We start from the raw sequence: 22,874 nt of genomic DNA on the forward strand, positions 1-22,874 counted from the left end.
GCTGTCACTCCCTGCTGAGCAGTGGTCACATTTCAGAAACGTGTGAAATGATTCCAGTGTTTATGAGGCATCTGAGGAAACTTGAGGACTGACAGGCACACTGTTGGCATTACTCTTATTTGGGTGCTGTAAGAACAAATAAGAAAGTCGTTCCGTTAAGTGTTTTCAAAACCACAGAAATTGAGCTTTAACCCATGGTTAGGGAGCTGAGACTCACCAGTGTTTCCATGACAGTGTTTCCTGAGTGCCATTAGCTGCCAACAGAGGTGAACAATGAGTCTGGTATCAAACGAAATTAGCTAATTGGTTACAGTAAGGCTGTCTTTTATTATTAAATGAAGGCTGTCATTATGATTTCCATTTCATGTTCCAGTTAGTCATGCATTAGTTATGTTTTTGGATGAAGGGTTATTATTATAATGAAATTTTTCAAATGTGACTTCTCACAGCTCATGCCTTGCCCATGTTCCGTGAGCCCCGCCAACGAAGTACGAGGAAACAGCTGGAGAAGGACAGACTGGACCCCCTGAAGTCACACAAGCCAGAACCTCCTGTCGCAGGCCCAGGTGACTGCGGTCCAGCCAGTTGTCTGGCAAGGGGATGAGGGGCCAGGGCGGTGTCACTAATAGGGAGATGGTAGGAGCTTTTGGACCTGCGTGCTTCTTGATCTTCAGAGAGACTCTTGCGGTTTTCAGATGTTTTCTAGCACCAGAATCACAGCGCAGAAGACTGATAGAGCTTCTATGCTGGGCTAGAGAGGCCGTCTGGGGCTTTCTCCTCTCCTGCTTGAGCCTTAGGTGACCTCACTAGAACTCTGGGGCTCCTTGCAAGTCAGTGTTGAAACTGCTGCTCTCAGTTTTGGCTTAATGTACTACATTGGTCTCTTAGCCTGAGATCCAAGCTGGATTAGGTTTCACACAAGGCAGAAAGTGACTGTGACTTATAGTCCAGTGTGATAAAATGGAGCTGCCCATTTCGCTAGAAGGTAAATGAAAGATTGCCTGTAGCAGGAGACAGCATGGTATGCTGTCTATTGTATGTAGATAGTTTTACTAAAATTTCATTTTCTCCTCTCACTTGTGTGTGTTTGTCCTAGGCAACTGAGCCTTTGACTTGTCCATTTATCTGAGTCTCAGCCCTAGACCTATTTGAAATGTCCTTATTTCTATTTTGATTATTTTTAGAACTTCCTTGCTACCAATAAACCTTTCTACATAATAGTCTTGCCTAGATTATTTCAAGTCCTTCTTGTTAGACAGTATTATCTCATATCTCTCTCTCTCTCTCTCTCTCTCTCTCTCCCTCCCTCCCTCCCTCTCTCTCCCTGTCTCCACCCCTTCTCCCTTTGTCTTGCATACAGCCAGCTTTTATCCCATTCCTCTGATTTTCGTGTTGCTGTTGTGCCCAAACTCCCCCATTTTCCCCCACCCCATATACTTTTCTGTGTCAGGGTTCTCTGCAGTGCACTAACTCACCTTGGTAGTTTTGCACTTCATGCCTCTTTTATTGTGATCCTCAAATTTCCCTCTGTCTTGTACGTAACTCATATGCTCATTGAAAGTAATGCCTTAATATAATAATAATAATAATAATAATAGTAAGGCTTTGTGGGCCTTCCCAAAATGATCCGTTGCTTTCAGAAGACCTTTTCAGCCACTGCAGACTGAAATGTTGTCTCCTTCCTCGAAAAGCTGTAATAGTTATTGGCCACACAAAGCCTCTGGCAGTTGGTCAATTTTTTTTAATTTTCTTCTTAATTTGTGAAGGTAATCTTCCAGTATTATTTGGTTATTCATTTGTTTATCTTTCTAAAAATCAGATCAGAAACGAACTTTCTAAATGTCAGCCCATTTTGTTTATCAGGCACCATGCTTTCTGGAGAGACCCAGCAGGGTGCAACTCTTTGCCTTTGAGCTTGCTATCTGCCTAGGCAGTCACAGCAGACAAGAAAGAAGAGTCAGTATATTCACATGGCTTGTTTTCTCTCAGAACTCAAGAGTAGCGTGTCTATAACACAACATACACCGACCGTGGAAAGCCCTAAGATACATTTGTTTAAACTAAAGTAGCAGCTGATGAATAGTGGCTACTTTTAGTATTGAATTTCAATAAATTCATACTAGAGAAATTTTTAATACAATCTTTATGAGATTTTTTTTTCTTTTCTTTTTTTAAAATCAGTATCATTTTGCAAATTAAGCAACCGGAACATTTTTTAAATGTCTCTTCCAGTTTTGGATAGTTAAAGGGTGATGGTTCCTTACTTTTTGATCCATGAAAGCTGAAAAGATGATGTAGGTATTATTGAGATCTGAGCTCAGTACGCAGCATAGACAGCTGTAATAATGTATCATCAGTTTGTTCTGATTCTAATCTGGGGTTTTTCTTTTGAAATAGGTCGTGGTGGCCGAGTTGGAACCCACGGGGGCACCCTGTCATCCTACATCGTGAAAAACATTGCTTTGGACAAGACCGATGACAGTAATCCCCGAGAAGCCATTTTGCGTCATGCCAAAGCAGCAGAAGATAACCCATATTGGGTTTCGCCGGCGTATTCCAAGTAAGGAAGTAGCTGTGTAAAGCAGAAAAGTAGGGCCTGGTGAGATGACTTAGTGGTGAAGGAGCTTGTCTGTGCCTGGTGACCTCAGTTCTGATCCCTGGAACCCATGGAAAGGTGCAAAAGAAAACTGATTCTACAGAGTTTTCTTCTGCACTCCGTATACACACCATGACATGCTCTCTCTCTCTCTCTCTCTCTAATGATACTAATAATACTATATACTGGCAGTATAGTAGAGTATGTCCTTAGTGTTTCCAAAGTCATAGATTTAAGTCCAACACCAAAAAAGTAAATAAAAATGAAATGGAGAAATTATTATGTCTAATGAATTGGGAAGAGCATAACAATAGTACTTGGAAGTATTAACTTTGTCTTTTCTGTCGTATTTGAGCACAAAGGATGGGCCAAGAAATGTGGGTGTGATAGCAATGCCTGTAATCCCGACATCTAGGCAGCAATAGCTAGAGACTACCCTGAGCTGTGAGAGACCATCTCAACAACGGGACCAGGGATTCAGAATTCTGATGCCTAGACATTTGCTTATATCGTACGACTCTAAAGTGGTAAAACTTAGACTCACAGCAGTTTGTTATCAGCGTTAAAGCCAGGAATAAGCCTTATGTGTTCCTTTGGCCTAACACTTTAGAAAGTGACACTGTTATCTCAGTGGAGGGGAGTTAAAAGCAAGCAAAGGAGAGTGACTTGCCTGCCTTCTTAAGATGGTCTGGGGACTGAGGGTGCTGTGTTTTGCTTTTAGTTTGATTTGCTTTTCAGAGTCTCACTATGTAGCTCCTGCTGAGTGGGAACACAATGTGTAACCAGGTTGACCTCAAATTTGCAGCAATCCTCATGCTCCTGCCTCAGGCTAGTTCTCATATAAGACGCTATATATAAAAAACTCTCCCTGTACAGTGAATCCAGCCTTTTAAAGTCCTCAAACAGCTTAGTATGGTGAGTGTGTAATGGTTTTTAATGCTACCACACCACCCACATTTATACCAAGGAAAGTACTGTTGTTGAATTGTCAATAACTCTTGAAATTTTTACTAGAACTAGTTTTAGACTTAAGCAGATTAACACCTTACATAACCATCTATAATTGATTAATCTCTGTAGTAGCTACCACTGGCCAGTTATATATAAAAAACTCGACAATATCTTTATTTCTGAGTAGAATTTTTTTTTCCTCAGATATTGCTCTCATCACTAATGTACTTTATTTGAACTGCATTTACTTCATTTGACCTTCTGGAAACCCCTTCTATTTAGTTTTCTAGCTGGGCGGTGGTGGCGCATGCCTTTAATCCTAGCACTTGGGAGGCAGAGGCAGATGGATCTCTGTGAGTTTGAGGCCAGCCTGGTCTACAAGAGCTAGTTCCAGGATAGGCTCCAAAACAACAGAGAAACCCTGTCTCAAACAAAACAAAACAAAATAATAATAAAAAAATTAAAAAAATAGTTTTCTGTCTAACGGTGTTAAAGGATCATTTGACAGGTGAAATGTGGATGCATGGTGGTTCCTGTTTTGTTAATAAATCTTGAGTTTATAAGCTGTAGGACTGTATCACTCTTGATATCATTTCCATTTATTCTACTTCTGATATCCCTTATAAAAACCATATCATTTTGTTATCTATCAAAAGATAATGGATTTAAAATTTTTACATCCCCAAAGGAATTCCCTTTAAATAAATTGCTTTAATTTAAAGACTCTCTCAGGCTCCTCCCTCCCTCTCTGTCTCTCTCTCCCCTTCCTCCCCTCTCATCACAAGGTTAACATTGGAGCAGTACTATGGCTAAGCTGCATACATTCCTTGGTCTTGATCAGGTTTTCTTCTCATGTCCTTTCTCTATCCCAGAAGCCTACGCTGTGTTCCATTGTTTTTCTCAGTAATTTTTACTTTTCATCATCCTGGTGTCTTTAATGAATAGTGGTCATTGATTCTGTCAGTTTTCAATTTGTGTTTGTGTAGTATTTTCTCATGATTGTAATGAAATTGAGCATATTGGGTAGAAATACAAGAATGAAGTTAAAGCCATCTGTGTGTGTCCTGTCGAGGGTTTCATGATGCCAGTATGCCTTATTAGCGATGATGCTGACTTTAGTCACCAGATGTAAGTGTCCCCTAATGAAGTACTTATCTCTGTTTCAGATCAACACATATCTTGGGGAGGGGGTCTCTTCTTCCTCATACTTCCACAGTAGTTTTGCCTATGGCAACCATTACTGTGGAGGTTGTCTCACAATGGATTTCTTTCTTTCTTGGTTTCTGTATGTATTGTTGCAGTCTCCTAAAGAAATTCGTTCCTTCTCCTATGTTTTTGTTTTCAGAGTTTTTATTCAATATTAGTAGGAACTCTAAAATGCTTATTTCATTTTCTAAGGCTATTGTTATGTGGTTTGTTGTTCGTCTTGTCCCAGCTTTGGCCAGTAGAAGGTCCTTCAGAGGAAGTAGTTATTGTCCTCTTTCAGCAGTGGAGCCTGCACCCATACTCTTTAGAGTGCTTCCCCACTTTCTGATGCTCCACTTCAGCTGAGTAGCCCACATTTGTAAGTTAATCATCATTGACAATGAGGTAAATCTCTGCATCATATGTTGACTCTTCTATTTGTCATGAAGTACTTAGTTGTCTGTTCTTGCTACAAGAAACCTTGTTCAGAAAAAGCCACCTATTGAGGAAAGAAAAGAAAGCAGAGATACAGTCTACAGTATGCTGTACACAATGAGCACCGTTTTGATGGCCAACTGTTCCAAATGTGTGTGTTTATACACGAAAGTAAATCATTGAAATGTCTCCAAAATGCCGATGCCATACCTCTTGTTAACTGTTGTTAGATGTTAGTAAAATCTACCATATTAATGTAATCCTTGGGAAGATGTCAAAGGCCTAACTCATCACTGAAGAAAATAAAGTTCTAGAAGTCTACTTTTGGGGCCTGCTGGAAAGCAGCTCATTGCTGCAACCTGGAGCAGGAACTTGGCCCTAGAAATCCTCTGTTACAGTTCTAGTATCTGATAACAATATTTTTGCTAACAGGCCAACTTCAATTCATTATGTAATTTTTGTTTGAGTTTTTAAGCAGTACATTCATTGTATGTGTGGGGAGTCCATGAGTACTAGCTGGGAGACTCCAGGCCCTCATTCTCCTGTTGAGAGATACTAACTAATGCTACAGTGTTTATGCTCCTAAAAAGAGCTCATGTATAAATTATGAGCTCTCACATACTAATTGCATTTTCCAGAAGGCTTAATGCCCACTGTTCATTTCACTGGTATGTGTATAGATTCTTACATCATTTAAAAGCAAAGAGATAGGGATAGGCAGTGGGCCAGCAGGTAAAACACTTGTTGCCAAGTCTGACAACTCATCAGTCTGTGGGACCCAGATGGTGGGAGGAGAGAACTGACTCCCAAAGGTTGTCATCTGATAGCTACATGTGTGTTATGACAGGCATGCATGAGTGCACACAAACATACACACATGATAAACAAATCTAAAAATATATAAACACAGTCATATAGCATGGTTAACATATTGTTTTTTATTTAGAATTTATTTAGAGAATGGGCTAGGTGTCTACCCATTGTATGTTCAGCCCATGTTTTTTTACTTTATATTTAATTTCCATGTATTACATAGTTATGTTCTGTTTTTCTAAAACTGTGCCCTCTTAAATGGTAGTTATGTTGTTTTCACTCTAACTCGCATAAACAAGACTGAATTAGTGCCTTTGGGATCTGTATTTGCCTACTATATAAAAATTCTAGGAATAGAGTTGCTATGGATTTCAAATATGTTTGGATTATACCAAGTTTTCCTCCAAAGGAACTTTTAGTTAGCCTCTCCGATATATCAGTGCCTTATCTCATCAGCGTTTATTCCTACTCTATCTTTTTGTGCTGTTGTAAGTAGAATCTTCTACTGGATTTATAATTCCCTTCTATATGAAAATGCTTGCATATAGAGTGCTATTTGTGTATCTTGGTGTTCAGCTACTCATTGTATTTTTATTATTTTAAATAATTTTTAGGGGCTGGAGAGATGGCTCAGAGGTTAAGAGCACTAACTGCTCTTCCAGAGGTCCTGAGTTCAATTCCCAGCAACCACATGGTGGCTCACAGCCATCTATAATGAGATCTGGTGCCCTCTTCTGGCCTGCAGGCATACATGGAAGGAATGTTGTATACATAATAAATAAATAAATCTTTAAAAAAATAATTTTTATACAAATTTCTGGGCTCTCTGCATATAAAACTAAATTTCCAATTTTTAGACCGACTGTTTTTTCTTCTTACCTGATTGCCTTGATTATTTCCAAAACAATACTAAATTGTGTCTGTGGCTTTGAGCATCCTTTTCTCCCTTTGAACTTTTAACAGGAGTCTAGTATAATACGTGAATTTTCCTGTTTTGTATGTGAAGAAAGTCAGCCAGCAATTTTATATTGTTTAATCTTATGCTATATCCCCATAAAATATAAAATATATATACAAGAATTTAAGGATAGCTTTTGAGAGTAGATTTTCTTCTTCCACTCTGGATTCTAGGAATTGGACTCAGGTTGTCAGGCTAGTGCTTCTACTATCTCACTGGCCCCTTAAATCATTTTTTAAATTCCTTTATCTCTATGGAAGTGATCACATGATTTTTCTACTTAGATGTACATGTGACAAATTTTGATAGAACCTTCTGTAGTTTGTTATCTAGTTGTTAGGCTGGCTTCTTTAAAAAAAGAAAAAGGAAAAGAAAGAAAGATTAACTTAAAACTTAGCTATTTTGTAAATACATAACTATCTTATAAAATTTGTAAAGTGTGTTGCCTCTGTGAAGGGCAAGGTGGAGAGTAATGTCTTTACCCACCACCCCCTGCCTTTCCCATTGTTTTCTGTCTAAGTCTGTCTAGCGTTTATGACTGTTCCCAGGAGCCTCCTTCATAATTGATATATTTCTGAGACAGTCGTCCATCTGGGTTTTCAGGTTTATTTAAATGGAGTTAATTGAAGCTCATTGTGCTCGCCCATGGCTGTGCTACGTAGAGACTGCTTTTTCACTGTAAGTGGTTTATATTTAGTTGAACAAACGTGCTAGGTGAGGAGGAAGTGCACTGCCATGCTGCCCTTTACTTCTGTGCTTCTGGAGGGCTCGAAGCCGGTGCCAACCTCGGTGCCTTGAACCCAAGCACTGCGTTTGTATGACCACACAGCTTTCTTTCTGCTGGTTTTCTCCCCACTCTTTCTTTCCCTCCATCTTCGGTGCCTTACGTTTGCTGCCAGCTAACTAAGTTGAAGGTGTTGCCTGTGTGTGGGATGTACTCTGTTAGCTGGGCTCACGGAGCTGTTTCTTCTATGTTCACTTGCTACAGTCTGCTGGTTACTGCCAAGTGGCAAAGTGTTTGAAGGAAGCTAATATTTAAAAGGATCTTTTTGTAAAGGTCACTGTAACTGAGAATGTGTGTCTGCTTGTTTTTCTTTGCTGCAATTGACTTCTGTCAGTGATGAAATGAAGGTGTATTTGCTATATCTCGCTTTAACACAGAAAAGCATAGCTAGACATCCCTCTCCTGCTGCATACAGCATGTACGCACTATCTTCTCCAGCTGCCAATGAAGTCTGAACACTTTACATGTATCACTTGAGGATCTAAGCTCGAGTCCTGACACTAGCAATGTAATAGCCATGCGAGTTTTCAAACACAGCAGGATTACAGAGGACTCTTGTTCAGCCACACATGGACAGATTCAGTTACAGTTTCTTGTTCAAAGATGCTGCTGGGGGGAGGGGAAGAGAGCTGGCTGGGGAAGGGGCAGGATGTAGATCCAGAATGCTATTAGCTTACACATCAGACAGGGATAAATGTGTGGGAGCTCGGAGCCTGGCCAGCAGCCTGCCAGGATGACAGCTCTGTCAGCCATGGCTGCCCGTCTTGCCAGATGAACTACCATTATTGCATGTTCAGTCAGTTTAACTTCACTGTGCATATCTTTTGAAATACAAGATGTGTGGCTGTGTGTGTTGTGTGTGCACTAAAATATGATTCCCACCTATAAAGGATCCATTTAAAGTCATATCAAGTTCATAAGCCATATTTAAAGCAGTCATTGTGAGCAAGGAAAGGTTTATATGTGATTTGTGTCAGGAAGAGATGTAAACCCACAAAGAGAAAAGTATTTTTTTCCCCTGAGTTATATTTATGTGCTGATTGTTACAGCCCACCATGATCCTGTATAGAGGACAGTATTTCTTAGGCTGGTTTTATGAACTGCCTGCCTCGTAGGCAGTCGGGGAGGGGTTTAGGGAAGAGGACTCAAGTGTGAATTTCCTGGTCCATTCCAGATGAGCAGGCTCTGTGGGATTCCAGCTGAAAATCTACTTTTTAAGAAGTGCCAGAAATGATGGTTTTGCACACAAATGCTTGAAAATAATACAAAAGTAGTTACTCAGAATCATAAATTATTCCTCCTTAGGAAAGTTCACATACACTGGACAACTTCAGTTATAAAAGACTCATACCAAATCATTTTCATAGAAAACGAATTCTCCCCAGGATTTGAAAACATAGCATGTTGCAATGTTGTATTTAATGTATGAATTCTTTTACTCAATACATTACTCCTAGAACTCTGGAAAAGATATCAATTGTATGAAGTAAGAGCCCCTATTATCTAATGTAGGTTATGTAACACTAATGATACTTTTATTGTACAATACTGTGACAGACTTGTTTAAAAGCTCAGTATGTTTTATCATATAATCCTCATAACCCATTAAGTTAAGCAGTATTATTGTCCCCGCTTTCTGCATGAGGAGACTGGAAACGTATAACATGAGTGCCCCGAGGTATCAGGTGGCAGGGCTGGGGTTGTGTCTAGATGGTCTGCCTTCATGATAGGCTTAAGGATTCTCAGTAGTGAGGATTGTCTCTCCTCATGGTGCGGCTAATAGTAGCCGCTGGGATGCTGAGATGATGTTTGTGTGAGCCAGCATGGCTTAGCAGAGGGAACCCTAGACCGAGCATTACAAGTCCCGAGTGTACTTCCAGCTCTACTGCTCCTGTTAAGTGCAGCACTTGTCTTACTAAGGCTGTTTCCCTTATCTGCAGGAGTAGGTAGGGCTCCATCCATGCCCACCTGGGCGTGTACCTTAGAAACTCATAAATGAGAACTTAGAGGGGCATTCATGAGACCTGGCCTGTCTCTGGCTTTTTCCTTTAAGTTTTTATTGTTCTTGCTTGTTTACCCACTTGATAATAAGGTGCTAATATTGCTGATTTTCCAGGGCTCTTCTGTTTGTCCCCCCTTTCATTTTTTATTCTGCGACCACATTTCTAATCTCTGGACTCTCAAGCATAAAATACTGCACTGTATGAGTCCAAGAAGTGTTTATTTTCCAAAATGTTATGTCTTCATTTCCTGAAGAAAATAGAAAATTCTTTATCTAGAAACGTCTTATTGCCTCTGATCTTCTTATATATCCCCAGTGTTTAAAAAAAAAAAAAACAAAAAAGCAACAACTGTCGATTAGCTCATCATAGACAGAAGGGGCCATTTCAAGCCGAATCTTTTGGTCAAGCCTTTTATTTAATCTTAATAATTCCACAATTGTGACGACTGGGTCAGAGTTCAGCCAGGCTGTCTTCATCCTAACAGGGCTAACAAGTGTGTCAGATGTCGAGTCATGGCTATAATTGGCTTTGGCTTTGAGGTTTTCCTTCATAATAAACAATGGGCCCCAAGCCAAAAAAGCGTGTGGTTTATACTTGCATTCTCAGGATGAAATATTTTGAGTGATTTCCCCTCATATTCCTTGTGGTACCCAGGAGCTTGCTTCTTGTACAAATCATATCAGAAGCACGCCCATAATTAAAGAGAATGTGACCTGTGGATTTTTCATTGCAGCTGCAAACATTGTAATGACATCACCCTGCTGTGAGTGTTAGAGAAGGGGTTGCAGAGACACAGGTTAGAGCTTAGTCAGGAGAGAAAAGATACCTGGAGTCTCTCATACAAACCTGAGTGCACCCTAAACTGCCCTTTAGAAGACTGCCGTGTGGGAACCTTTGCTCATCACTGGCTGCTGGAGAGGGAAACACTGCAGGGTCCTCACGTCCATGAGTTCCTGTCACCCACTCACGTCATACAGACAATCTGAAGAACTTCTTTTAAAGTGTCAGAGGGAGTAATGGAGTAAGGGTAACAAGGAAGCAGGCAGGAGGACCATGTGGAGGGAGAGAGACCAGAAGAGGGCAGGATCAGGGAGGGAGATGGGTAACGTAGAATGGCATAGACATATGCAAACACGTCAGTGAAAACCATTACTTTGTATCATAACTCTCAGCTCTCACAAAGAACTTCAGCCAACTAAGGAATGCTGAGAACAGGAGAAAGAGTCTACCCCAGAGAAGAGCGTTTGGTTATCCAAAACCAAATGATCAGCCCTGAAAATGTACAAGTAACATTATATAGCCTGAACAGGTTATATATAAAATATGTAAGCATATACATTTATGCATATAACAGAAACTATAGAAAAGAGACCATAAATTTCAAAGAGAGCCAGGAAAGGTATATGGAAGGATTTGAAGGGAGGAAAGGGAAAAGGGAAATGTTGTAATTATAATCTCAAAAATAAATAATACAAAATTTAGATTAATTTTTTAAAAATTAAGAAAAATTAGCACCAGGTGTCACCAAATTCTAACTTGTAGACTTGATGGACCTTTGCATAAGCTTCTGTGTTCATTAGTTCATGAAATCGTATTTACTCTTGCAAATGCAGAATAGATTGGAAATGTGACAGGGCCAGACAAACTCCTTCGATGAGTTTATCTAGTGGTTGGCAGCAGTAATTATACTGAAATTTAGCTGTCCTTGGTAATTTAATGAACTGTTACCAAATTTAATCAGATGAAAAACTTACCAAATGAGTTAATCAACCTGGAAGGTGCAGGTTTCAAATCAGCCTTCTTTACATTCAGGTTTTTGACTAACACGTGAAAGTAGTTAGTGATAGCCAATAAAAGAATGGGTCTGGGTGAAGCTGATTTCAATGGTGTAGACGCTAACCGGCTTCTCCTTTGAAATTTATGGTGTCCTTTGAGCCTGCCAACACCAAGGATTCCTGTGTTCTCTGTATTTCTTTTAAGCCGGAAGGTTCTTGGTTAGGACCAGGGAGATGAATCTGTCATGAGGCTCCAAGTCCAAGGAGTTAGAAGATAATGGGCTGGAAAGATGGCTAAGAGCCCTGGTTTCTCTTCCAGAGGACCTAGGTTCAATTCTCAGCACTCATGCGGTGGCTCACAGCATTTATAGCCCCAGTTCCTGGAGCTCCAGTGCGGTCTCCTGGCCTCTGCAGACAACAATGCACACAGTGCAGATACATGTACAGGTGAAACACCCATGCACATAGAATAAAAAGAATCCTTTAAAAACCAAACAAATAGAAAATAAGGAATGGTGGACAATGTAAATGCTTTCTTGAAGAGGTAGAATGTCTTTCTTGCGCTTTGTACGTATGTAGCTCTGATTTGCTGCTCTGTTGTCATTATCCATTTGGTTTGGCTTGTCACACTGTTTCTCACAGAACTACCCAATGGAGACTGTGCTGAGATCAGTGTACCTATTCCATTTCCATAAGCAGCTCTGAAAGGAATCCACACCGAACAGACTTAAAGGGTGTGCTGCTGCTGCTGCTGCTTCCTGCTGGCTCTGAAAGCAGGAGTTTCTAGACCAGCTTTAAACTGTTTTCAAATGCATTAATACTGTGTCCGTTTGCATGTGTCACATCACTTTCCTTGGCCCTGTTGATTTATTTTTGTAGTGTTTTCGTGTGCCAAGGGCAAATTAGGCTGTTCCCTAGAGAAGAAATCTGCTCGGTCTATTCTTAACTTTGTTTGAGATTGCCCAATCATCTCTGTTCTTCATTGTCCTGGTCAGTGGTGATTAACGAGAGTCTGTTTAAAATGCCCCAAGACCGACCTGAGTTGAGCTGCTAAGATCATGCTCATGTGTGAGGCTACATTCTTTCTCCAAACAATAACTTGTGCAAATGAATTCAAAGGCGAGAATGGCTCTGAAGAAAGCTGCGAGGTTGAAGGCCATGGTTGTTCTGTGCTCCTACAAAGCACATTCATTAGGTCCTAGGTGTTCTGTGAGCCGGTTCAAGAATCTCTTTAAAAGAACCTCGCCTTTATTTAGCAAACAACAAAGAGCTCTTATTAATGTTTCTAGACTATCCTTTTTGAATGCTGTTTTGGGGGGCAAAATGGATTGTTTCTGTGAGCTGCACCTCCCATTTTCCACCACTTCCCTATTTTTCCCTTTCAGGAGGAAAGGCTCTTTCTTTTTCCTTTTTAAATATTTATTTTATGTACATTGGTGTTTTGCCCACATGCTTGTCTGTGTGAGGGCATCAGATCCCCAGAACTGAAGTTACAGACAGTTATGAACTGCTGTATAGGTGCTGGAAATTGGACATGGGTCCTCTGGAAGAACAGCTGGTGTTCTTAACCACTGAGCCATCTCTCCAGCCCTTAAAGGCTATTTCATAAAGAATGGACCTGAGAGTAAAACCCCAAACTTTGTGCCTTATCATTTTCAGTAACTTCATACAGCTTCTCCAGGTGAGAACTATCTCCTCATAGTTGGAGCCGATATACCTTTATGCTAGGGAGATACATTCTTCACCTTGTTGCAGAGGCCTGCTGTTCTTGTTGCTCCCCACACCCTCACCGCATGCCCTGTGAGTGTATCTGTGAGTGTATTTGTGTGAATGTATGTGTCTGTGTGTGTGAGTGTATTTGTGTGTCTGTCTGTATATATTAAATATGTACATGTGTGCATTTGGAGGCTAGAAGATATCAGGTATTCTCTTCTTTTACTCTCTTCCTTGCTACTTGAGTCAGGGCATCACACTGAACCTGGAATTTGGCTGACAGCCAGCAATCCTCATCCATTCTCCAGTACCTCCCCCCTCCATAAAGCCTGGCTTGCCAGGGTTATAGGACTGTGTAACCATGTCCAACTTGTGCATGGGTGCTGAGGATTTGAACTCAGATCCTCACATTTTCATAGCAGCGGTTTTACCCGTGAAGCCATCTTCTTAGCATCCAGGACCAAGGTTCGTGTTGAGTTATATATCCTTTCATCCCTTGGTTCTGAACCTTATCATTGTTTTGATTGTGTTCACTAATGAACTTTATTGAGGCATAGTTTATATACAGTAAGGTATCAAATGGAACGATCTCAAGTTTTGGCAAACACACACACTTATGTAACCAGTACTTCAGTCTCTGTCCCACAAGAACATGATCTCCTGCCTTGCAGCATTACTCTGTCCACCTGATGTTAACAGCTCAGTCACCAGCCTGCTGTAAGTACTCTTGGAAGTAGGTGGACTGTGTCAAAGTAACCCCTTCAGCCAGACAGCTTAGGTGTCTTTCCTGGAGCCTGCCACGTCCATTTCGTTTATAGTAATCTCTCTCCAGAAGCAGCTTGAGCTAAGGGGGAGGACATTATAACCTTCTGATACTTCCTTGGAATTTTCTTCTTTGGAATGGTGATAGGAATGTCATTGAGCCAAGTATGCTTGCAAAGCACAGATGCTCTCACGAAGATTGCCTGGTGACTTGTGTGCTGTCTGTCAGAGATAATGTATGGTGGTGTCACCAGTGTGTTCAGTGACGCATCCTCAATGCTTGGCATTTCCATGTATTGATCTGGAAAGGGGAATCATTTGGTGCTCATTTGTTTTACTTTGAAGTTTTCTACTGGTGCCAGTCACTGTATGTTTGTTATTACTTTAAACTTACCAGATAAGAAAACTGTTATTTCTTATGTAGGTCTTGTGTTGGGGGCCATGTAGCTTATTCTTCCAAATAGTCACACTTTGGCTCAGTTGCCTATAGAGTTTGGTTGTGATTCATGAGGGTCTGCTAGATTCAATTCATTTTTGTTTTATTTAAGGGAAGGCCAGCATACAGTGTCTGCCACACAGGGAAAACCTTCAAAAGAATATTTGGCTCTTCTCCTGAACATAATTAAATTTTCACTATGCTTTTCTTTGCCTGAAGTTTAATGATTTATATTTAATAATTGAAATGTAGTCAGTTCCTCAGGCTTACTCCTGCTTGATGAAAGAGTCAACGCCAGTGCAAGAAACACCAGCTCACAGTTTCCTCCTCTTTTTAACTTTTGTTTTAGAACTCAGCCCAAAACCATGTTTGCCCAAGTGGAATCTGATGATGAAGACTCAAAGAATGAACCAGAATGGAAAAAACGTAAGATTTGACTGTCATTTAAGAGCTGTTTGCACGGAGCACAAGGACAGGTTGCAGTGTTCCCCACCCCAATGCTTATGAAATAAAAACATGCATTTTTACAAACAGATTTTTGTCCTCTCTGTTATTGAATTGTTCAAAGATTGATAGACGTTCACGCTGCTTGTGTTTATGTTTTCTTAACTATAGTTATTAGACTGTGCTACATGTAAACAGACTCAGCTGACTCCTGAGTATTTTAGATGTTTTGAGGCTTTAACAATTACTGCTCTTGTACAGATTCCTATAGCCTTCGAGAGGAAACATAATGTGGAAATAGGGAGTCAAAAAGCTTAATATTTCTGTACAGTGTCACAACCACTGTTTACACGACTGTAAATAATTAGATGAGTTCAAACCTAAGCGTGGCTGTGCGAGGAAAGAGCATGTGTCTGATTATGTTCCACTGAAGCTTGTGAGGCTTAGGGCTAGGAGGGTGTGCTTTGAAGTCAGACTACTGTAGGCCTTCACTTTGAGTCTTCCTTCTGGCCTCGGGGTGGTAATACTTACCCCCTGGGTTTGTCAAGAGGGCTAAATGAAATGCCTATGTAGAGCATTTGGCACAGCACCCATATGGTAAAGTCTATACCAAATATTTGGTGCTTTCAAACATGGTTAACAATATCGTTTGTTTTTTTTTTTTTTTGTAAGTAGTCAATTAGGAAGGAAATGCTTTGAAAACACAGGGGCTATATAAATCAAAAACATTAAGAGTAATTCTAAAAGTTATATTTGTGACCGGGCAGTGATGCACACACCTTTAATCCCAGTATTCAGGAGGCAGAAGTGGGTGGATCTCTGTGAGTTCAAGGCCAGCTTGGTCTACAGAGAGGGTTCCAGGACAAGCTCCAAAGCTACACAGAGAAATTCTATCTCAGAAAAACAAAACAAAACAAAACAAAACAAAAAATAAGTTGTGTTTGTGAATAGAAAATGAAAACAAATGTTGGTAGTTTGTCCAAAGTAATAATGAGTCAATAGAATAAAAATTTATGGGCTAATTTCCCATGCACATGGGTCATTTTTGCATGTTAAGTAACCCCCACTAGACAATTGAGTTTTAATACTTACATTTTACCCCCCCCCCCCCCGATCTCATTTGTTCTAGTGAATTAAGTAGTTATAAATTAAATTATATACCAGAAGTATACCCCAAAGTCCTGGTTCTATACATTTCCTCTCACCCCTTTTTAAAGTCTATTTTAGCAAACTCATGCCCAGCTCTTTCATTGCTACAGTTCTAGGGTGGTGGTGGCCATACTATAGACAAGATTTTAGAAACGTCATTCTTGTCCCTTCACCCTCACTTACATCCCATCTCCTTCGCTTTGTGACTTAAGCTTATGAGGTCACCAGTGATATGAGAAAGAACTAGTGTTGACTGAGTGTGGTTTACATGGTAAGGTCTAACCTTGCTTTCTTGCTTTAAATGACTGGACTCTCATGAAGACCTCATGACAGGTACAATTACTAAATCAGCTTTAATGGGACACAAGGGGTTCCATTTGGTCTATGTAAGGTCATATCCATAGAGGCCATGTAAAGATTCAGGGTCTCTAGGCAGTATTAAAAGACACCCCCAATTTCCTGTTCCTGTTGAGATACACTGTACCTGAAATCAATCTCTGACTAATACCTTGTTCCGCATGCTTAGAATTTATAAACTTATTGCATCAAGGATGAAATTTATCAAAAGTCTACCACATACCTCACCACCACCGCCACCACCTCACCAACTGCAAGGCTCTCGGAACTCATCACCTGCCACCATTTAACCATATGCCCTCTACTGTGATTACCAGTTGCCCGAAGAAGAAAGCTAGAAGCTGTCATGATGATGTTAACCCCAATTCCTACCTCATTGATGTGCATTTCTGTCCATGTTCTGTGAGTCTCTTACTCTGCTCCCTTCCTGAGAAACATCCCTCTTTCAGCCTTCAGCATCACTCAGGAGCCTCCTTCCCAACTGATCTTCTCCGTCTTTAATCTGGCCCTTCTCTAATCCATCATTCATGATTAACTTCAAAGCTAAACCTAAAGTATATCTAAACTAAACCTATCCAATCCAAAGTCTGTCATCTTATTCCTTTGCCACGAGCCTTCCAGGGTCAGCAATTCTAATCCATTTGTGTGGCATAAACATCTAAGATTCAGTCTCTTGTCCCTTTCTCGTGTAGACTTCTGATCCCACATGTTTCTGAGGTTCACTACACAGAATGTACCCTGAGTGAACGTCTTTTCATGTGTTGTTATCTTCTCCCTTCCCTGTCAACTTAGAGAATTCCTACTTCTTTTTATTTGAAGAGATCAGAATCTATCACCTTCCCTGAGCGTGAACCGCCCAAGCACAGTCTCTTCCTCCTCTGCCCTCGTGATCGCTCACAAGCCTCCTAGCATCACCTCCATTTATACTGCATTGCCCGTGGAGTGCGTACACACGTGTGGTCTTGTGGTGTGTGTGTGTGTGTGTCGGGGAAGAACATTTGGTTGCGAAGGGTACTTCCTAAGAAGATTTCTGAATTATCAGAAATTTTTAAGTTATATTTAAAGATTTAAAAACCAGTTTTTAAAAAGTACTTCCCAAGTGTCCATTTGCGATCATGCTCATACAAAAATACTAGGAAAGGGGGCTGGAGAGATGGCTCAGCCAATAAGAAAATTGGCCACCCTACCAAAGAGCCTGCTTTTTATTCCCAGCATCCATATGGAGGTTTGGAACTATCTGTAACTCCAGGAAATCAAGTGCCCTCCTCTGATATCCATGAACACTAGGCACACAAATGGTATACAAAGTTCCATGCATGCAAAACCCTCATGCATATCAAGTAAAAAAAATTTTTTAAAGTATTGGGAAAAGTTGGTGATACTGATATATTTAACTTGGCTACAATTCTTTGGCATCCTTCCCAGTTCTGTAGCAATTAGACCACGAAATCATAACCCAAATGAGACCCAGGACTTAAGAAGCTTGCACTTTCTTTCTCTTGGGATCTCTATTCTGGCAACAAGGTAGCCATGATGTGAGAAAGGCTTAGGACCCAAACTGGACAGGAAGTAAAGGCCTGCTGGTCATCTGACGGAACTCCCTCTCTTTCTGAGACAGGATCTTGTTAATTTATCCCAAACTGGCCCCAAAACTCAGAATCCTGATGCCCCACCCTGCTGGTGCTTAGATGACAGGTGTGAGCCCCCTCATCTGGCCTCAGCCCTCTGTTCAAGCAGATCATGTGATTCCGTAGAGTCATACCAGCTGTGGTCACATGGAACGAATGCGTTGATCCATACACACTCCTGACCAAGGTGTAAATTAAGGAACAAAATAATGATTGCTATCATTTGAAGCTGCTGAGCTGTGAAGTTATGATACAGAATTATAACCACAACAGCTTTACAGATTAACTACTCAGCCATTAAAACATGAGTAGCACTAATGTTCTGATGAATCAGCTCTGAATATTCTTTTTCTTTCTTTTTTTTTTAAGGCAGGGTTTCACTGTGTAGCCCTGACTATTCTGGAAATCACTTTGTAGCCCAGGCTGGCCTTGAACTCACAGAGATCCTCCTGCTTCTGCCACCCAAGTGCTGGGATTAAAGGAGTACACCACCATTGCCTCGCTCTGGATATTTTTCTTGAATTTTTTCCTAATCCTTAAGCCTTAATTGCAGTAATACTTAGAAATAAAATACTTATCTTTTACTTGTTCAACATGTAAAATTTGCACTACTAAAAACTTCATATACAGTTTTGTAGCCTCTTTGTCCATTATGCATGTGTAATAATCTACTTACCTGTTACTGCAAATGTAGATTGTTTAAGCTGGATATTATAGACAATGGTGACTTGGTTGGTTCTAGGCCTTAAGTGTTTTATGGATGCTGCAATTATTTTGTTAGAAGCTGATACCAAAAAATGGAATCATGGAGGCTCAAGAAGAGTGCCTCGTATTTGCTAAACAAAATCGTTGTAATTTTAGGTAGTGCTTTGCCATTGAATACCCAACTAGCGAGAAAGAAGATGTTCTGGGCAATTCTGTTAGCATAGTGCATTGGATAGTGTGCTTCTGGAATCCATGTCCACCCAGAACCTTAGAATTATTTATTTGAAAGAGTCTTTGCAGATATTAAATTAAGATGAGATCATACTAGATTAAGGAAGGTCTGCAATCCAATGGCTAGTGTCCATATGAGAACAGACAGAGCCCCATGCACAGAAAATGACCCTGGGGAAACAAAGGAAATTATGATGTAGCTACAAGTCAAGGAATGCCAAAAGTTGTGGCAACAGCAAGTTAGGAAGAGGCAAAGAGGCAAGGAAGGATTCCTCCCTGGGGTTGTAAGAGGAAGCGTTTCCCTTCCCACACCTTGATTTCTGATTGCTGGCCTCCAGAGCTATGAAAGAATAAACTCGAAAGGAATTTCTGTTGTTTTAAGCCATTCCATGTGTGGTAAGTTGTTAAGCATGTTCTAGAAAACAAGTACGCTTAGCAACAAGATGTGAGGAAATGCTTGGATCCAGATGAGGCTGCACAAGTTTTTTTTTTTTTTTATCGCCTCACTTCACTAAAGACTCAGAAAATAATGAATGAATAAAACCACAAAAGATGTCCAGCGTCAGAATTCAGATTTCTCTCCACTGTCCTTTAGTGTCAGCTTGGATAATAATTTTCTCGATCTACTAAGATTTGAAGCAATTTGTTGTCTACCAACAAACAACTAATATGATTTTGAATTTGGATGATTGTTCTTATATTTTGGATACCTAGCCATCAGTTTGGTACTTCTTGCTCAAGCTTCTAAGGTTATGTACTAAGAATTTTTCTTATGGCAACGTTATCTGATTACTTGATCTTACTTCTGGACTGTTTGCTCTATAGAGTAGGATTATTGATAGGAATCAATGATTTGGGTGGGCATGGAGATTATAACTCAGGGACATAATGGTATTTCCTCCCTTTCTATTCTTCTGAGGCAGTAAAGTTGCTGTCTCCTTCTCTGTCCACTCCCCACCTCCCACAAATCCCACTGCTTTGCCAGGTACTGGCTACCAAAACCACTATAGGTTCTGCAGTTGGTTGTGTCCTTGGGACATACACAGCTAACTTGGAGTTTCCTAATTCCAAGTATCCTTGGACATATGAACAAATCTTTGCTGCTGAATGACCAATGATGGTTTTGCTGCGCAGCATTCACTTTGAAGTGTGGGTGGCTGATGACCACTGGTCTTTCTCCTCATAGCTGCCTGACAGTGCATGACCAGATTTCTGGTGCCTCTCCTCAGCTCTCTGTTGTTCATCAGCCACCGTGAAAGAGAAACATATGATGGAATTCTGTTTATCACATTAATCATGGTGTCTTAAGTAGCATGGTTGTGATCTTAGAGTTCACATGAAATATGAAGTCATGAGTTTGGAATTATGCTCATTCATGACTGGGTGAGCATATTAAAGACATAAATTATGATCTTTCTGATTGTCTATAGAATGGGCATAGTATTAGCCATTTAGTCAACATCCAGAATGATTGTTTTTTCATTAATTTAATTTTGGAGACTAGAGAGAGGTTTGGCTCTCAGCACCAGCATGGTGGCTCCTACCATCTGTATCTTCAGTTCTAAGGGATTTGATGCACTCTTCTGGTTTCACAGGCTCCAGACATGAACATGGTGCACAGATATGCATTCAGGCAAAACATTCACACACATGTTGTTGATAATGATGATGACTGACAATGTGTATGCACCTGTGTCTGTGGAATGGCATGTGTGCGGATAAATGCAATTGTCTCCAGAAGCCAAAAATCATTGAATTCCTTAGAAATGGTGTTATAGGAAGTTGTGAGCTGCTTCCTGGAAACCAAACTCAGGTCCTTTGTTATAGCAGTACATGTTCTTAGCCCCTGATCCATCTCTCTAGCACCCAGAAGAATGCTTTATGACGGTATAGTTAAAAGAGAAGAAGAGGGGAAAGGAGAGGCAGAGATATTGTCAAATTATGAATACTAATATGGTTTGGGGCTTATATATTGTTAATATCTCAGCAAATGTGCATGAAAGTTCTATTCTTGGACAATAGTCCAAGTCTGTGTCACAACCAAGAAGTTGTGGTGGCCAGGAAAATGCTCTGTTATCAGGGAAATTTTGATTCTGCATGTTTGAGAAGTTACCATTCAACGTGAAAGTTATCCAGGATTTGGCTAAGGTTATCTTGGGTGAGGCTCTGGTCTGGTTGATTCAGATTCTCCTGGAGTCCATTGGGACCCTGACTTAGTGCCTATCAGCCTTACTGTTGACCATGTTCGACACAAAAGATCTCATGATGCTGGCTGTGACAACATCTGAAACCTCTCCAATTTTTGAATAAAGGGAAAGTTGTCTTCTGCATTTCTCATAGGCTGTTTTGATATTGCTTCTCTCTTTTCACCCTTGTTCACCCCCCATATGAACAAGTATTGTGCTCATTTCATGGGGAGCTGTTTTGTTCCTTTGGCTCCACTGCCTCTTGTTTATGAAAAATAGCCAGTTAACCATGACAAATGGCCAGCAGCAGTCTTGCCTCTAAAGTACAAAGACTTTTTTCTTCCTCTGATTTTGCTTTAAAAATAAGAAATCTGGCTTTTTTTGGTTGGGGGAATCTTATCATTTTAAGGCACACAGAGTAGAGAAAAGCTTTGGAGACAAAAGACCTGGGTTCAACTCCAAGACTGGACAAGTTATATGATCTCTGTAGCTCCTCAGTGACTCTGAGGAGTGCTACAAGGATCATACAGTTTGAAATCACTCTGAAAGTAATAAACAAACAAACAAACAAACAAACATCCTAGGTCCTGTGTCTCTTTTCAGAGAGACCTTAGCAGGAGGAATACATAGGCTCTCTGCCCCCTTCCCCCAAGATTCTAATTCATTTTTTTTTAAATTCAGGATAAAGAATTATCCTGTGTGTTATCCGAAATAAGAAAACACAACAAACCGTGTTATAGATTTCCCTGTTTGCTTCAGAAGTCTGTAGTCCTTTTGGAATCCTGCTCAGTTACCTCTTACAGCCAAGGATCCTCCAAGAAAGTACAAGCTAACTTCTGGGTCATGTCCCGAGCCTTTCTCCTGTTGATTGGCATATTCTTTCTTCTACTCAGATCCCAGACTGGCTCAACCAAGAGAGTTACACATGCTAACTTTCCTTTTTCTGACAGTGAAGCCTAGTTCATCTACTTCAGGGCCAGATGTGAAATACTAACCTTGGTGTGATTGCAATTCCTTTGCTCTTTCAAGATTTGGGTCATTATAAACAATCAACAACAGTAAGCCATATTGTTTTCATTTTTGTGAAGTCATCTTTCAATTTTCTCCTTTATACAGCACTCCAGAAGTGCGAGCAAAGCGACAGAACACCACCACAAAACGTATGCTCTTATTTTATCTCTGAGATCTGACTGTACCTTGCCTTTGCCTCAGTGCACCCTGGACATGGCATCATAACCTGTGCTGTGGCAAAGCAGACACATGTCAAGCAGATTGTATTTACCCTAAAGAACAATGTTATAACTGAGAGGCTTAGAAGATCAAGGACTGAGTATTCCATAAGTCATTGTTATGACCGACCATGTGTCATGAAACCCGGTAAAGGCAACAGAAGGCCTCCAGAATGATATGCATGAGCAAGTCTATAATTAGAAAGATGAGTAGCCCTGGAGGGAATATGAGAGACCTCCACTCCGAGATCTATGTTCTAAAGACCAGAAACATGAGGCCCTGAGAATTCAGCCACTAATGCCAGGATATACTGTTGGCCAATAGTAGTTACCCAGTGCTTCTTTAGCTTTGCCATATGTGGGTCCTTGTTCTGTAATCACACATCAGGATGGTATAGGCCTATGCTGGGATACCAGCTCTGTTGTGTATTGTGATCTGAGTCAAGTTATTTCACTTCTGTGAGCCTTAGTGTCCCTATTATGGGTTGAACTGTACCATCTACAAATTGATGTGAATCCCTAATATCCCAGTAC

The 22,874-nt window shown here is 40.5% G+C and overlaps 1 protein-coding gene across 2 annotated transcripts in view; it reads left to right on the top strand.

Moving 5' to 3' along the window:
* The window catches only part of Wdr70 (WD repeat domain 70), a 197,363-nt gene extending 182,425 nt beyond the window's left edge, over positions 1-14,938 (top strand). For both annotated transcript variants that reach the window (XM_041631318.1, XM_041631319.1), the window contains 3 exons: positions 450-566; positions 2,398-2,560; positions 14,761-14,938. In XM_041631318.1, the coding sequence (XP_041487252.1) occupies positions 450-566; positions 2,398-2,560; positions 14,761-14,848 (368 nt within the window). In that variant the 3' untranslated portion in view covers positions 14,849-14,938. The remainder of the gene's footprint in view (positions 1-449; positions 567-2,397; positions 2,561-14,760) is intronic.
* Positions 14,939-22,874: the final 7,936 nt, after the last annotated feature.

Source organism: Microtus oregoni, unplaced genomic scaffold (assembly GCF_018167655.1).
Source record: "Microtus oregoni isolate MIOR12 unplaced genomic scaffold, Mior012 000036F_ref0000092, whole genome shotgun sequence".
In the NCBI taxonomy this organism is placed as follows: Eukaryota; Metazoa; Chordata; class Mammalia; order Rodentia; family Cricetidae; genus Microtus; species Microtus oregoni.